At 42.0% G+C, this 14,576-nt stretch overlaps 4 protein-coding genes across 4 annotated transcripts; 3 read left to right on the top strand and 1 right to left on the bottom strand.

The window, feature by feature from the left end:
• The first annotated feature begins 57 nt into the window (after positions 1 to 57).
• SJAG_00637 (DNA-directed RNA polymerase III complex subunit Rpc2) lies at positions 58 to 4,014 on the top strand. Its single transcript, XM_002171875.2, has one exon. It carries the CDS (start codon positions 121 to 123, stop codon positions 3,601 to 3,603), a length of 3,483 nt encoding a protein of 1,160 aa, XP_002171911.1. The 5' UTR covers positions 58 to 120; the 3' UTR covers positions 3,604 to 4,014.
• On the top strand, positions 3,955 to 9,984 carry SJAG_00638 (1-phosphatidylinositol-3-phosphate 5-kinase Fab1). The gene has a single exon (XM_002171876.2). It carries the CDS (start codon positions 4,276 to 4,278, stop codon positions 9,886 to 9,888), a length of 5,613 nt encoding a protein of 1,870 aa, XP_002171912.1. The 5' UTR covers positions 3,955 to 4,275; the 3' UTR covers positions 9,889 to 9,984.
• On the bottom strand, positions 9,963 to 12,035 carry SJAG_00639 (splicing factor Prp17). The gene is made up of 5 exons (XM_002171877.2): positions 11,811 to 12,035; positions 10,971 to 11,765; positions 10,307 to 10,922; positions 10,205 to 10,252; positions 9,963 to 10,155 (listed from the first exon to the last, which is right to left on the bottom strand). Exons 1-5 carry the CDS (start codon positions 11,919 to 11,921, stop codon positions 10,019 to 10,021), a joined length of 1,707 nt encoding a protein of 568 aa, XP_002171913.2. The 5' UTR covers positions 11,922 to 12,035; the 3' UTR covers positions 9,963 to 10,018.
• SJAG_00640 (Mre11 complex subunit Nbs1) lies at positions 10,268 to 14,434 on the top strand. Its single transcript, XM_002171878.2, has 7 exons — positions 10,268 to 12,279; positions 12,336 to 12,386; positions 12,427 to 12,515; positions 12,569 to 12,714; positions 12,764 to 12,843; positions 12,889 to 13,952; positions 13,999 to 14,434. The coding sequence occupies exons 1-7, from the start codon at positions 12,255 to 12,257 to the stop codon at positions 14,245 to 14,247; spliced, it is 1,704 nt and encodes a 567-aa protein (XP_002171914.1). The 5' UTR covers positions 10,268 to 12,254; the 3' UTR covers positions 14,248 to 14,434.
• Positions 14,435 to 14,576: the final 142 nt, after the last annotated feature.

Here is a 14,576-nt window from a genome sequence, read left to right as displayed (position 1 = left end):
TCCCTTCTCCCCCACGTACCCCCTCCTCGCTGTCCCTCGCTCCACCTCTCTATCGCGTCCCACCACGAACACTGCTCTTCAACGACTTCACCTAGAAACAACAGCAACGTGCAATTCAACATGGCCAAGCTGGCAGAGGGGACAGACGGTCGACCGAATGGATCCACGGAGAAAGATGCTAGTTTTACCGCCCTGTTGAACCCGGTTTATAAAGGAAAAAAGTTGACGGACCCCGTCCCTACAATTGAAGACAAGTGGGAGCTTTTGCCAGCGTTTTTAAAAGTCAAAGGTCTCGTTAAACAACATTTAGATTCGTACAATTATTTCGTGGATGTGGACTTGAAGAAAATTGTCGAAGCAAACCAAAAAATCACCTCAGATGTCGAGCCTTGGTTCTATTTGAAATACCTGGATATTCGTGTGGGTCAGCCTGTACGTACTGACCTCGACGCCATACAACACTCTATTTCACCACATGAGTGTCGACTCCGTGACCTAACGTACGGTGCGAACATCTTCGTGGACATCGAATACACAAGAGGCCGTCAGGTGGTTCGGCGGCGGAATGTGCCTATCGGTAGAATGCCTGTCATGCTTCGAAGCAACAAGTGTGTTCTGTACGGCAAAAGTGAGAAGGAGCTGGCTGCTCTCAACGAATGTCCTTTGGACCCTGGTGGATATTTCGTTGTGAAGGGAACGGAGAAGGTCATTTTGGTCCAGGAACAACTCTCAAAAAATCGTATTATCGTGGAAGCAGAGCCCAGCAAGGAGATGTGGCAGGCGTCCGTGACCTCTTCGACACACGAACGAAAATCCAAGACATACGTGGTCACGAAGAACGGCCGGCTATACATGAAGCACAACAGTGTGAACGAGGACATTCCCATCGTCATCGCTTTGAAGGCAATGGGTCTGCAATCAGATCGCGAAATCTTCGAGTTAGTTGCCGGCTCAGAGGCCAACTACCAGGATCTATTCGCACCTAGTGTTGAAGAAGCTGCGAAACTGAATGTGTACACTACTGAGCAGGCCTTAAACTACATCGGTTCGCACGTAAAGGTAAACCGCCGTGCTGGCGCCGCTCGTTTGCCTCCACATGAAGAGGCTCTCGAAGTCTTGGCTGCCGTGGTGCTTGCACATATCAGCGTCGTGAACTTGGACTTCCGCCCGAAGGCTGTTTATGTGGCCATGATGGCTCGTCGTGTCCTTATGGCCATGGTGGATCCCTCACAGGTGGACGATCGTGATTATGTTGGTAACAAACGTCTCGAACTAGCCGGCCAGTTGCTGGCCTTGTTATTTGAAGATTTGTTCAAAAAGTTCAACTCTGACTTGAAGCTGAACATCGACAAAGTGTTGAAGAAGCCTAACCGCACGCAGGAGTTTGACGCATACAACCAACTCTCTATGCACGGTGACCACATTACGCAGGGCATGGTGAGAGCCTTGTCAACAGGTAATTGGTCACTGAAGCGTTTCAAAATGGAACGTGCCGGTGTCACTCACGTCCTGTCTCGTTTGAGTTTCATTAGTGCCCTTGGTATGATGACACGTATCACAAGTCAGTTCGAGAAGACGAGAAAGGTTTCGGGTCCTCGTTCTCTGCAACCGTCCCAATTCGGTATGTTGTGTACGTCCGATACGCCTGAGGGTGAAGCTTGCGGTTTGGTGAAGAATCTTGCCCTTATGACTCATATCACAACCGACGAAGAAGAAGGACCGCTTATTCGTCTGGCGTATGCCTTCGGCGTAGAAGACGTACACACTGTCACGGGCAGGGAAATTTTGGCTCAGGACTCCTACCTGGTCTACATTAATGGTAGCATCCTTGGTATCACCCGTTATCCCAGCCGCTTTGTTTCTTGTTTCAGACGTTTGAGACGCAGTGGCCGCATTTCCCCGTTCGTTGGTATCTTCATCAACGAGCACCAAAGGGCCGTGTTTATCTCGGCTGACGGTGGTCGTATTTGTCGTCCACTTATTGTTGTCGAAAATGGATTGCCTCGTGTCACAAACGAGCATATCCGCAAATTAAAAAATGGTGAAATGGTTTTTGAAGACTTTTTGAAAGCGGGCTACGTGGAGTATGTTGATGTAAATGAGGAAAACGACAGTCTTATCGCTGTTTACGAAAAAGACATTGCTCCAGATACAACACATCTTGAAATTGAACCCTTCACTATTCTTGGTGCTGTTGCAGGTGTCATTCCATATCCACATCACAACCAATCTCCAAGAAACACATACCAGTGTGCAATGGGTAAACAGGCTATTGGCGCAATTGGTTACAACCAGCTACAGCGTATCGACACGCTTCTGTATCTTATGGTTTACCCACAACAGCCTATGGTAAAAACAAAAACAATCGAGCTTATCGGCTATGATAAGCTGCCTGCTGGTCAAAACGCCATGGTTGCGATTATGAGTTATTCGGGTTATGATATTGAGGATGCACTTGTCTTGAACAAGGCATCTCTCGATCGTGGATTCGGTCGTTGTCAAGTGTTCCACAAACACTCTGCCATCATTCGCAAGTATCCTAATGGCACTCACGATAGAATTGGTGATCCACAGCGTGATCCAGAAAATGGGAAGGTGATTTGGAAACACAAAATCCTTGAGGATGACGGTTTGGCCGGTGTCGGCTGCCAGGTACAATCAGGACAAGTCTACATTAATAAGCAGACCCCTACTAATGCATTGGACAATACCATTGCGTTGGGCCAGCCGCAGACGACAGAGTCGGGATACCGTGCTACTCCGATGACATACAAAGCGCCAGAGCCTGCATACATTGATAAAGTTATGCTTACGAACAGCGACGCTGACCAAACACTTGTAAAAGTACTCACTCGCCAGACCCGTCGTCCTGAACTGGGAGACAAGTTCTCTTCTCGACATGGTCAAAAGGGTGTTTGTGGTGTTATCATTCAACAGGAGGATATGCCATTCAACGATATTGGTATTTGTCCTGATATCATTATGAATCCTCACGGTTTCCCCTCGCGAATGACTGTAGGAAAAATGATTGAACTGCTATCTGGAAAGGCAGGCGTCCTCAGAGGCACTCTCGAGTACGGTACCTGTTTTGGAGGCAGTCGGGTGGAAGACATGAGTCGTATTCTCGTTGAACACGGCTACAACTACTCAGGTAAGGATATGCTTACTTCTGGTATTACGGGTGAACAACTGGAAGCTTATATATTCTTTGGCCCTATTTACTATCAAAAACTGAAGCATATGGTACTGGACAAAATGCACGCTCGTGCTCGTGGTCCGCGTGCCGTCCTTACTCGTCAACCTACTGAGGGTCGTTCCCGCGACGGTGGTTTGCGTTTGGGTGAAATGGAACGTGATTGTTTAATTGCATATGGTGCCTCGCAATTGCTGCTTGAGCGTCTTATGCTGTCGTCTGATGCTTTTGAGGTCGACGTCTGCGAGAACTGTGGTCTCCTTGGATACAAGGGTTGGTGCAACAGTTGTGAGAGTTCCAAGCACGTTGTTAAAATGACTATTCCTTATGCAGCCAAGCTTCTGTTCCAGGAACTTATGAGTATGAACATCATACCTCGGTTAGCTCTGGAGGATGAATTTGCTCATTAGCTATAAAACGGCACCAACAAACAGTGCCATTCATGAGTATAACACGTTCAACGATCTCTACATTCTTCCTCCATCCTTACACTTTTACGCAAGTTAAAAATTTCCTTTTTTTTTGAGTACAACGGACCTATATCTAAGCTACAAATAATCATCATCTGTTTACTGGGTTTCAGGATTAAATACACAGTACTGAGTCGATGAAAGCGAACGTTCGGATGTGTTATTCTTGTTTTTTGTTTTGTATCCATAGAACTTATAAAAAATTACCATGTGTTGACAATTCAAGTTAAATTTGCCTCTTCAGCAATAACAACGCAGACATAACTAAACACGCGCCGTTGATGATATTATCAGTTTTCTTGTCTTATTTTAATGCATTCTGTCTCTTTTAGTAGAAACTGCACCATGTCTTAGCAGCCTTATGTTCACTATACTCACTAACTCAAGCACTCTTAAAACCAACATTCTGGCCGAAATTACTATATCGTTCAAATTCTACGAAAACACATATGATGCTTGTCGTATGTGCTGTTGCCATCAATTGATTGAATTGTATAGTATTTTGTTGGGTTTTCGTGCTCTTTTTGTTACATATTTTAATCTAACACACAACTGCGACTAATTCGTTATCGTCGCAGCCTTGTTGCTAAATATACTGTATCTAGACATTTCATGGAACGAGAGTCTTCAATTACACAAGGACATTTCAGACATCGACGAAAGCGCAGTGCTAGAAATTCAAGATTGAGTGGATCATTAATAAGAAATGCATACTCACATTCTCCGTTTCAAGTTACGCAATCCTTGCTCCGCCTACGAGATAACTCGTACTCCAAGAACTTTTGGATGAAGGATTCGAGTGCCCTATCTTGCTTCCTGTGCGAGGCGGAATTCACAGCGATCCGAAGACGGCATCATTGTCGTATTTGTGGAAAAATCTTTTGTTCAAAATGCACGATTCAAGTGTCTGGCAAATTGCTTAATACGACAAAGTCTATCCGTGCATGTATCACCTGTGCTCGACTGGCCGAACAGAATCTGGAAATTTATTCTCAGGTTAATACAGCTCCTACTACAGCTTCTAATCAAAAACCTTTGAAGAATGACCAGAATACAAGTGCGGCTTTAGCACAAAAGGTCTCATCGAGTGATAATGCTAGCTCATTTGAGATGCCAGTGGATGCACGGCCCCCAGATATAGCACCTATGCTTGCCATTCCATCCACGAAGATATCTGATCCTTCCTTTGGATGGTCTCATCAAATTATTACAGTTGGCTGGGGTAAAAACGCCTCAGACACCAATCTACCATCAAGAATACATTCTCCATCTCCTGCGCGTAACAGTTCTAATTCTTTAGGTTCCGGCCATTCTTTATACAACGCAACTTCCTCTGGCCTGTACAGCTCAATTAATCCGCTAGAATCTCCTAAACGCGAGTCTTCAAAGCTTGCAAACTCTACTGAAGAACATCCTGCCCTTACGGAGTTCAATCTGAAAAGCTTGTCAGCGTCTCAGTATTTTGGTCTGTACGGCAAGGATGGAATGAACAGTTCACTTTCTGATTCCTCAAGTATCAGCGACTCCAGTCAATCCAATCCTGGCTGCTCTTCCGCTGACCTGAATCCTGGAGGATCGGCCACTACCAATAATAGTAACCTTGCCTCCAACTTTACCTTGGACACCTTTAACAACCAGTTCAGTAAAATTAAAAAGGTTTTTAATAACTGCAAAGCCTGGTTCCAGGGCGTTCCGCCGGAGCCTTCTACTGACGATGCGGTCCCAGCTGATGAAAGCAACGAATCGTCACCGGTTCAAGAACCGACATCTGCTCGAAGTGTTTCATGGGTTACTCCATGGGCAGCAATCTCGCATGATTATGAGACGTTTATTGCTCCCTTTCTCGATGCTTTGCTTTTGCAATTGCTTACTGGCTTTAATTATGAAGAGCAGCTGCAATGGCAAAAGACTTTGAGTCCTATTATTCTCAACGTCGCAAAAAACATTCATCCTGATATTCGGTTTGGTGATGATATTGATGTTCGTAATTACGTTAAAATTAAGCGTATACCAGGGGGTTCTATACCTGATACTTCTTATATTTCAGGTTACGTTTTCACCAAAAAGTCAACTTTAAAGATGACAGAACATTGCCTCTGTAACCCCAAAATAGCTATCATAGCTTTCAGTTTGGACTATCAATGCGATGAACAGCGATTAATGTCTTTGGATTCTATTATAAACCAGGAGCAGGAGTACCTGCTGAATTTGGTAAACCGTATTTGCACACTTGGCGCAAACTTGCTTTTCATCAGAGACTTAATTCCGGGTTTAGCTTTGGACTATCTGAAGGAGAGAGGGGTTGTCGCTGTTCATGGCATTAAAGATTCTGTACTGTTTGAACTCTCTCGTCGTTGCGGTGCCGATATTATTCCATCTATCGACAGACTTGCTTTTCAACCACGTTTGGGTTCTTGCAAAACATTTGAAATTAAGAGCTTTGTGGTGGATCCTCATTCAAAGACAAGAAAGTCGTACATAATTGTCGATGGTTGTTTGGAACAGCTAGGATGTTCTGTTATCTTGAGGGGAGGAAATTTAAAAGTGCTATCCCGTATCAAAGAAATTGTACAATTACTGTCAATGGTTTCGTCTCATCTGAAACTCGAGATTTTCATGTTAAGAGATAGCTTTGTTCAATTACAGCAGGATATGTATAGCTATCTTGCTGATGCTACAATCTTCAAACCTCCTGACGTGAAATCGTCATCTTCAGAAGCTTTTGGCCCCGCTAGTACAGCTGGAAAAAGTGAAGAAGGCACTGACATTGAAACAGGTGAACAACAGAGCATGTCTGTTTCCCGAGTTTCTAGCTCGGAGAGTCTCTCGAGCAGCGACTCCTCAATTCAATTTTTTAATGACACACAAATAATAACGAACTCTTTCTGCTTGGAAGATATCCCTTCACCGATCGTCCTAGAAGACGTGAATGATTATGACCTTTTACTCAATAAGCTATCTAAACAGCTCGTATGCACATCCCCATTTGTTAAACAACCTTTACCGAATCTTTTATATCGCGTTTCCGGCGCCAGGCTCACTTTCATCCGATTACTACAAGAATTTAAGTTGAAATTACCAAATTCAGTTAAATTGTCAAGAGCGCTTGATTACACCAACCCGAAACTCAATAACATTGAGTTGTTGCAACTAGCATATCGTGTCACCAAGGCTAAGGAAGACTACGAAGTCTATGCCAAGCATTGGGAAACGTATTTTACCAGCACTTATACTCTCTACTCTCCTTTTTCTGACCAGCGAATAATTTTGTTGTTCTCCATAATGAACAAGAAAACATCAGTGCCTTGTGTTGGCCCTGAACGGTGTTTAATTGAATTCTACCGTGAGACAGATTGCACTCTTGGTCAATTCATAGAAGAGTCATGTCTTAACGCAAAAAGCAATTGTGATGGCGACTATTGTACTGAACAAGAAATGCTCAACCATTACAGGAGTTATGTCCATGGAAATGGACGGATTAGTATTTTTCTAGAATACTTTTTGTGTCCCTTACCTGGACTGGAAGAAAGAATTTTAATGTGGAGTTATTGTCGTATTTGCCAGAGAAATACACCTATTACTTTAATGTCTGATGGGACATGGCGGTATAGTTTTGGAAAGTATTTACAGTTTATTTTCTACAATCGTTCTCTCACCGGTAAGTCAGATCTCTGTTCTCACAGTTTAATGCGCGATCATGTCCATTACTTTGGCTTTAAGAACTTTACAGTGCGTTTCCAAAGAGATAACATTGATGTTTATGAGTTGTGTTTTCCCAAACCTCGTATTCTGGCCAAACCAAAAATTGAAAACAACTTGAAGGAAGCCGAATATAAAAATATACGAACCCAGATAACTCAATGTCTGCAAAGTGTTCTTCTTCGGATTAATCACTACAAGCTGGAGTGGACGAACAAAGCTGGAAAGGTCGACGAAGGGAAGGAATTGATTGCAAAGCTGAGTGAGCAGTTGGAAAACGACAAAAGAGAAGTTGAAGCTGAACTTAACAATATCTATAAACGTTCTGGTTTAATGGAGCAATTGCCACTAAATGCTGCTATAAGGTTATTGCAGCGAAAGATGTTACAGTGGGAAACACAATTAATGGAGTTTGAAAAGCAACACGTCCCTTCATATAAGGACATAAGCCGACTTGCAGCATCTCAACTCAAGAAATTGTTTACTGAGAAAAATTTGACTCAGGATCCTACTGAGCCTGTTGATATACCAACTGATACTACTGCAAGTGATGTTGAAAAGCCCAAGAAAACGCCTACTGAGAGCGACGTTAACAGTGAAACGCCTCCAGAGATTGTTATACCGCGCGCTGTTAAACCACCTGTACTACGTTCTGTTAGTGCTTATAAACCGGTTACTGAAACTCCTCCAAGCTTGTCGCGCTCCTTGTCTTTGTCACGTACCTCAACAAATGAACGCGATCACCGGTCGCCTGAGGGGGATGTAAATGTTATTACTCAAAAACGACCTTGTCCGAAAATTCGAAAACAGCAACCCGGTCCTTCTCCGGCCGCTTCAGTAGATACAAATTCGAATTCACCGAAATTGGTCATGGCAGAATCACAACCATCTTCAGCAAAACGGCCCAGCATAAAACGGAATTATCGTCTGAAAGAATCAAGAGTTAGTGCTCTTGTCAAACGTTTTGAGGAGTTCAGTAAGGAATTACATCAAGAGAAGAAGAAGGAATTTGACTTGATTAATGCTCGTCGCAAGAGAGCCTCTGCCGTGGTTCCTTCAAAACCAACAGTTGAAGTTTTCAGTAGTGTTACCGATGCTTTTCGTGATGATAATTCCGAGGTTGAAGTGAATGATGATAGCGAACAACCTAGTGAACAGAATAGCGAGCCTACCAAAAAGGATCCGGAGCCGAGTATCAACGAAGCTTCTCCAAGTCATGATATCCTTGATTTAATATCAGCAAGCGATCCACTGGAAGATATATTTGGCTTCCTTTTTAAGGATGACTCTTATACACAACATAGTGCGCCTTCAATTGGGAGCTTTGAATCTCAAGAATCAGGTCACTTATCAATACCGTCTTCTTCGTTGCTTGCTGATAATAATTCTTTGGTCAAAATCATAAGCTCTTTTTGGAGTGAATGGAACAACCTTAATTTCCCTGATCTGGAATTTCCATTAACAGCTTCTGAACATATATTTTCGGACTCTACTGTCATTATTCGGGAAAGGGAGCCGAGTTCAATTATCGCTTTTACGTTAAGTTCATCTGATTACCTTGAAAAATTATCTTCAATAAAGGCAAAACTCAAGACGGAAGTTAACGATGAGAACTATATGGTTTCTGATATGATGACTCTAGAAACTCTGATGCTTAAATCTACAGGAACACATTTAAAATATCAATTTGAAGAGGGATCAGCGAAGATGTCATGCAAGGTTTATTTTGCAGAACAGTTTGACGCAATACGGGAGGTTTGCAAATGCGCTTCCACGTATATAGAGTCGCTTTCTCGTTGTTCATCTTGGGAATCAAGTGGTGGTAAATCTGGTTCTGCTTTCCTAAAAACTGCTGATGATCGCTTCGTTTTAAAGCAGCTTTCAAGGATGGAAAGTGACGCCTTCTTGACTTTTGCTCCAGCATACTTTGAGTATATGTCGAAGGCCTTTTTCCATGAACTGCCAACTGTACTAGCTAAAATTTTTGGTTTTTACCAAATCGAAACGCGGAACCAAATTACGGGTTATATATGTAAGTTGGATATTATGATTATGGAGAATCTTTTCTTTGATAGGGTCCCTACTAGAATCTTTGATTTAAAAGGTTCAATGCGTAATCGTCATGTTCAATCTACAGGAAAGGTAAACGAAGTACTCCTCGATGAAAACCTTGTGGAGTTTATATACGAGTCACCTCTATTTATTGCGGAGCAAATGAAAAGCCTGCTACAGGCTGCCCTTTGGAATGATACTTTATTTCTGTCAAAAATGAACATCATGGATTATTCTCTTGTCATTGGAATCGATGAAACAAAACGTAGACTGTACGTCGGTATCATTGACTTTATCCGCACTTACACTTGGGACAAGAAGCTCGAAAGTTGGGTCAAAGAAAAGGGACTTGTCGGTCGTGCTCTGGAACCAACTATTGTAACGCCTAAGCAATACAAAAACCGGTTTAGAAAGGCTATGGATTGCTACATTTTAGCTACAGAAGACTACAATTTGAACTGGGTTGTAGATTAAACTTAATGAGTACATAATTTCAGTTTTAATGAGTAATACATTGCATGTGAAAGATTAAGTTCATAGAACGTAAATGGGTGTTCAAAAGTTTTTTATTCTCTGATCTGTTGCTAAGAGTCTCCAAAGAAAGTTAATCCCAATATTTAATGACATTATCAACTACAGATGAGGTAGCAACCTTGCTAGTCTCCTGAGGATGAAAAGCCATGGATTGCAGTGGTCCTTTATGTGCTGGCAACTTTGATAATAATTTACAAGTCTTCCAATCTGTAACACGATTAGCACATACATAATATAAGCAAGCGTATAAACGTACCCCAAAAGCAAGCATTTCCGGAAGAATCCCCACTAAAAACGAAACGCCCTGTGCTAGTTAGCATTGTAAAAAAAAAAAAAAAAACATTTAAGTGAAACTTACCATCAGGTGAGAACCCGACCTCCAGGGCATAACCAGAGCAGCTATAGCCTTTAAATGCCTTCTTTCTGTTTTGTCTATACTTCTCTACCGCAGAGTACACATACATGCAATTGTCTAATGACTGACATAGAAGTGACTTTCCATTTGGGCGAAGAGCAATTCTAGGCATAGAGTGCATTGTAGGATCTGCGATGTATTTAATGGGTATTGGAGTACCATATTCCCAGTATCTCATAGAAGAATCTTCGGAGGTCGACACAAATCGCTCGCCGCCCTCAATGAAAATTAACGAATTAACAGGACCAAGGTGTTGCTCGTACGTTTGAACAACATCATTGGTTCTTGTGTCAAATTGTAAAATTCGTTTATCCGCCATGCCTGCTAAGAATTCAGTCGGTTTGTTTGGGTTAGTCTGAAAGCGTACACAATGTGTAAGCCTTCCGCTTGCATATCTTTGCATACATTTTCCCGTCTCAGTATCCCACAGCTTTAGTGTTTTATCATACGCACAACTAAGAAACATTTTTCCATCTGGACCGAAACACAAGTCTCTTATAGACTTGGAATGTCCGCTGAAAGTTCTGAGTAATGAACGGTCGTGATATGTAGACCATATCTATGAACCTATGTTAGTATAACTGCGACATACGAGAATCGTGTTTACCTTGACATCTGTGTCTAAAGAACCGGATAAAAGTAGATGTCCGGTATTCGGAAAAAATCGCAATGCTGAAATGCCCTTTTTGTGACCCGTCCATGTGTGAATTTGCTTTTTAGGAATATAACACGTCTGTTCTCCAGGCTCTCTTAATAAATTGATACCTGTGTCCGTAGGTACATGCAAGTACGTTCTACCCTGGTAGTCAAACTCACTTTCACCGTGAAATACAGTCGTTTCTTTTTGTTTTGTCGGTGCTATAGGAGCGATAGCTGCAGATGCTTCTTGTTCGGATGACAAATCAGTGACTGATTCCTCAACTTTACTGGGAACTTCAACTTCTCCATTACCTTGAACACTTTCGACCTCTAAGACTTCATCAGGATCTGATACTGACTCAGGCTTTGAATACTTAGCCCAAGGGCCTTTGTACGCATTCTCGCCGTGAAGGATAGAGGGATCTCCGGATGTTTCTCTCAGTTTTTTAAATTCTTGTGCACTTCTTTTATTGGCATGTACGCTCGCAATGTCGACAATTGCATCAGTACCGTCTTCGTTCAGTTTCCGTTTGACCACTTCGCCGAACTTTTGATAAGTGTGAAAGTTCTGGTCAAATGTAAGATTTGAGACGTACTCTTTTTCCAGGTATCCCGTTATGGTATTTTTCTTGCTATCTTGCTCTTTGGTTTTGTATGGATTGTACGGACCTAACTCCGGCCTCGCTAGTTCCTGGATACTAACATTCTTTACAAGTTGGCCATTTTGCAATCCTTTAACAACAGAACTCTCTGATTCTGTGAACTTGATGTCGTTAGTCTCGATTTTTAAATTCACTTTCAATCTTACAGTTTCAACCACGGTTGGTGTCGATTCCACTCTGATTGAGGCAGATGTAGTTTGATCTGATGCGTCACTGCTGTCAGAATCGCTTGTATATCCAGATACAAGCATATTCATCTTGTTTTCAACCCAATTGGTGTTGCAATTTTTATTGTATTAATAGCTGAAGTGGTGGACCATGATGGCTAACTAGACACGAAAATCAGGTCTCCGAACGCGAATACCTTCTGTTAATAAGAGCGTCTGTAACCGAGCGTGAGTTAGGTTTTTTACTGTTGCAATCCAATGTTTTTCTCATAAAACGCGAAATTTACCAGTAGTGTCGCGTCCTTTTCACGATACTTCAAATTAAGTGTATTAAGACGCGTTGTCAACATTGAGCAAAAAGATTATAAATCGAGTCACTAGTTCTTTCTTACTAATAAAGCTTGTGTTAACAAATATATTTTAATGTGGCTTCTTCAATCTTCTGAAAGTAGGTTCAATTTTGCTTCTTCTAGATTTCACATTCATAAACTAACATATTTACAGTTCAAAGATATCTCTTCCCTGGGAAATATGTTTTAGGAAGAGCCGTGAAAAGTACATAACACTTATGTTTCTGTGTCGCTTACCTTAAAAGATTCCGAAAAAACAATACGATTCACTTCAAAATCCGTCAGCAAAAAACATGCTAACATCTACATTTTCCCACCTGTGCTTCAGGATAAAGTAAATATTCTATAACCTTCCAACGCATGCTTGTCTAACCACGATTGTTTCAGAAATCATATTCTTGTCAAGTTGTCGTCGAAGATTTAGAAACGAAGTTTGGAACAACAGTGAATGAAACGTTCTTGATAAACAAAAAGCACAAATTTGATACTCATCAACTTGAGCTGAAGCTGGGAAAAAGTCCGGAGACGATTGTGTAAGTTTCAAACTTATCAGGTTCTCTAATACTAATACACTGCTCTCAGTCTCAAATGGGAAGCATTAGTTTTGGGCGTTTCTAACTTAAGCCTAATACAAGACTTTGCTCCTTCACTTGAACATATGGGTACGCCAATATCATCCTGGACTTCTGCTCATTAGCAATTATTAGGTATTCCCGTTCAAGACACGAATCCCGTGGAAACGATAACGCACTATATTACAGCAGGGGATATCAATGCTTCTGCTTTACCGGAGCTTGTACTCGCTTTTATCTATGGAAAGTTCATTGTCACATCTGCGTTTGTTAGTACACTATGCAGTATAGAAACGGACTACGTCAAACAAGCAGGGTCCATTCCACCTGCGTCAGAGTATCTCCCTCATATTTCTATTGGCTCTGAGCAGACGTTTCGTTCCCCGAAGGCTATCGTGGGAAGTTGCAGCGGCATTCGTTGCTTTGTGTTTGACGGCGTACTTCAACTCAAACCCATTTTGGATGCTTTGGGAATACAAAGCGCCGCATCTTCCGGAGAAGACATACAACAATTAAGCTCGCTTCTCTTTAGCGGTGATGCGGCGATTGACTTTGTTGTTGGAACATCAGAGGAACCCACTGAAGAGTTTACGCGGTTACTTTCCACAAAGGGACTCACATACTATAACATAAAACAATTCTTCTCCCTTATACTCGGCAAAGATGAATTATCAACTGTGTTGAAAGGCAAACCAAAACGGACAAGAACACCCAAAACACTCTCGAGGACAAACAGTTCTGCAAGACAAACACCTAAGAAGCGAGATGTTATGCAAGAACTGTTTGGCTTTGAAGCATCACTTCCAGCGAAACCGTCTCCAGAAAAACAAGTTTTTGACAGTGCGGCAACATCCCCACAGTTGCCAAAGAAAATAGCAACTTCAAAGAAAGAAAGCAGATCCATTGAGGTAATTGTTCCTTCATCTCGAAGTATACAACCGCCCAAACATGTACTTCCTCCTGACTCTACTCAACAAGCAGCTCTTTCACAAAAGCATCCCATTCATGAACCAGCAACTCCAAGTCGTACAGAAGCAGTCCAACCTCTTAACCAAACTGGATTGAATACTCAAGCTGAGCCATGCAATCCGGGCATCGTTGAGTTTGTTCGGGTGCAGTTACCAGTCAAGCAAGTCTCCTCTGCATCAAGTCCTGCTTCGAGATATCGTAAAAGGAAAAACTTCAAAGCATTCACACGAGTATGTTACTTGCGATACGCTGAAACAACTATACTAACTGTACTAGATTCATACGAAAAACAAGGTTGCACCGGTAGCTTACGTTTCTGTTTCAGAATTTAAAAAGACAAACGAGTTTGGTGATGATTTTTCTGAGCCCGTTCCGAAGCTTATGCGGAAATTATCCAGAGATAATGCACACGTGTCCTCCCTCTCCTCAACTTCCTCTTCTAATAGAACTTCTGAGGTTGCAGCTACTTCTTCTCATTCCGTGCCAGAACAAAATAACGACGATGACCTGAAGTTTCGCTTCTAACAAAAAAGCCTTAGCATATTAGTTTAAGTGCTCGTTTGACGAGCATGTCCTTCAAAAAAATGTTAGATGTTCAATAATTTAATATTCCATTTACTGTTTCATACAGACTACAATGTGGAACAAATTACCGTGAACGAGTCAAGTTTAAATGCAATTGTTCTAGGAAATGCATTATCGGTTAAATACACTACACGCTCATTCTTCTCAACGGCTCCTCGATTACAATTGTCTTTTATTCTGCCGCAAAATACATTAAATCACAAAAGCTTAGGCCAGCGCGTCGAATAAAGTTACGACGCGAAAACATAAAATAAGGTTATGCGCCCGCG

The sequence above is a fragment of the Schizosaccharomyces japonicus genome (genome assembly GCF_000149845.2).
Source record: "Schizosaccharomyces japonicus yFS275 unplaced genomic scaffold supercont5.1, whole genome shotgun sequence".
NCBI classification, from domain to species: Eukaryota; Fungi; Ascomycota; class Schizosaccharomycetes; order Schizosaccharomycetales; family Schizosaccharomycetaceae; genus Schizosaccharomyces; species Schizosaccharomyces japonicus.
This window is presented reverse-complemented; position numbering and strand designations above follow the sequence as displayed.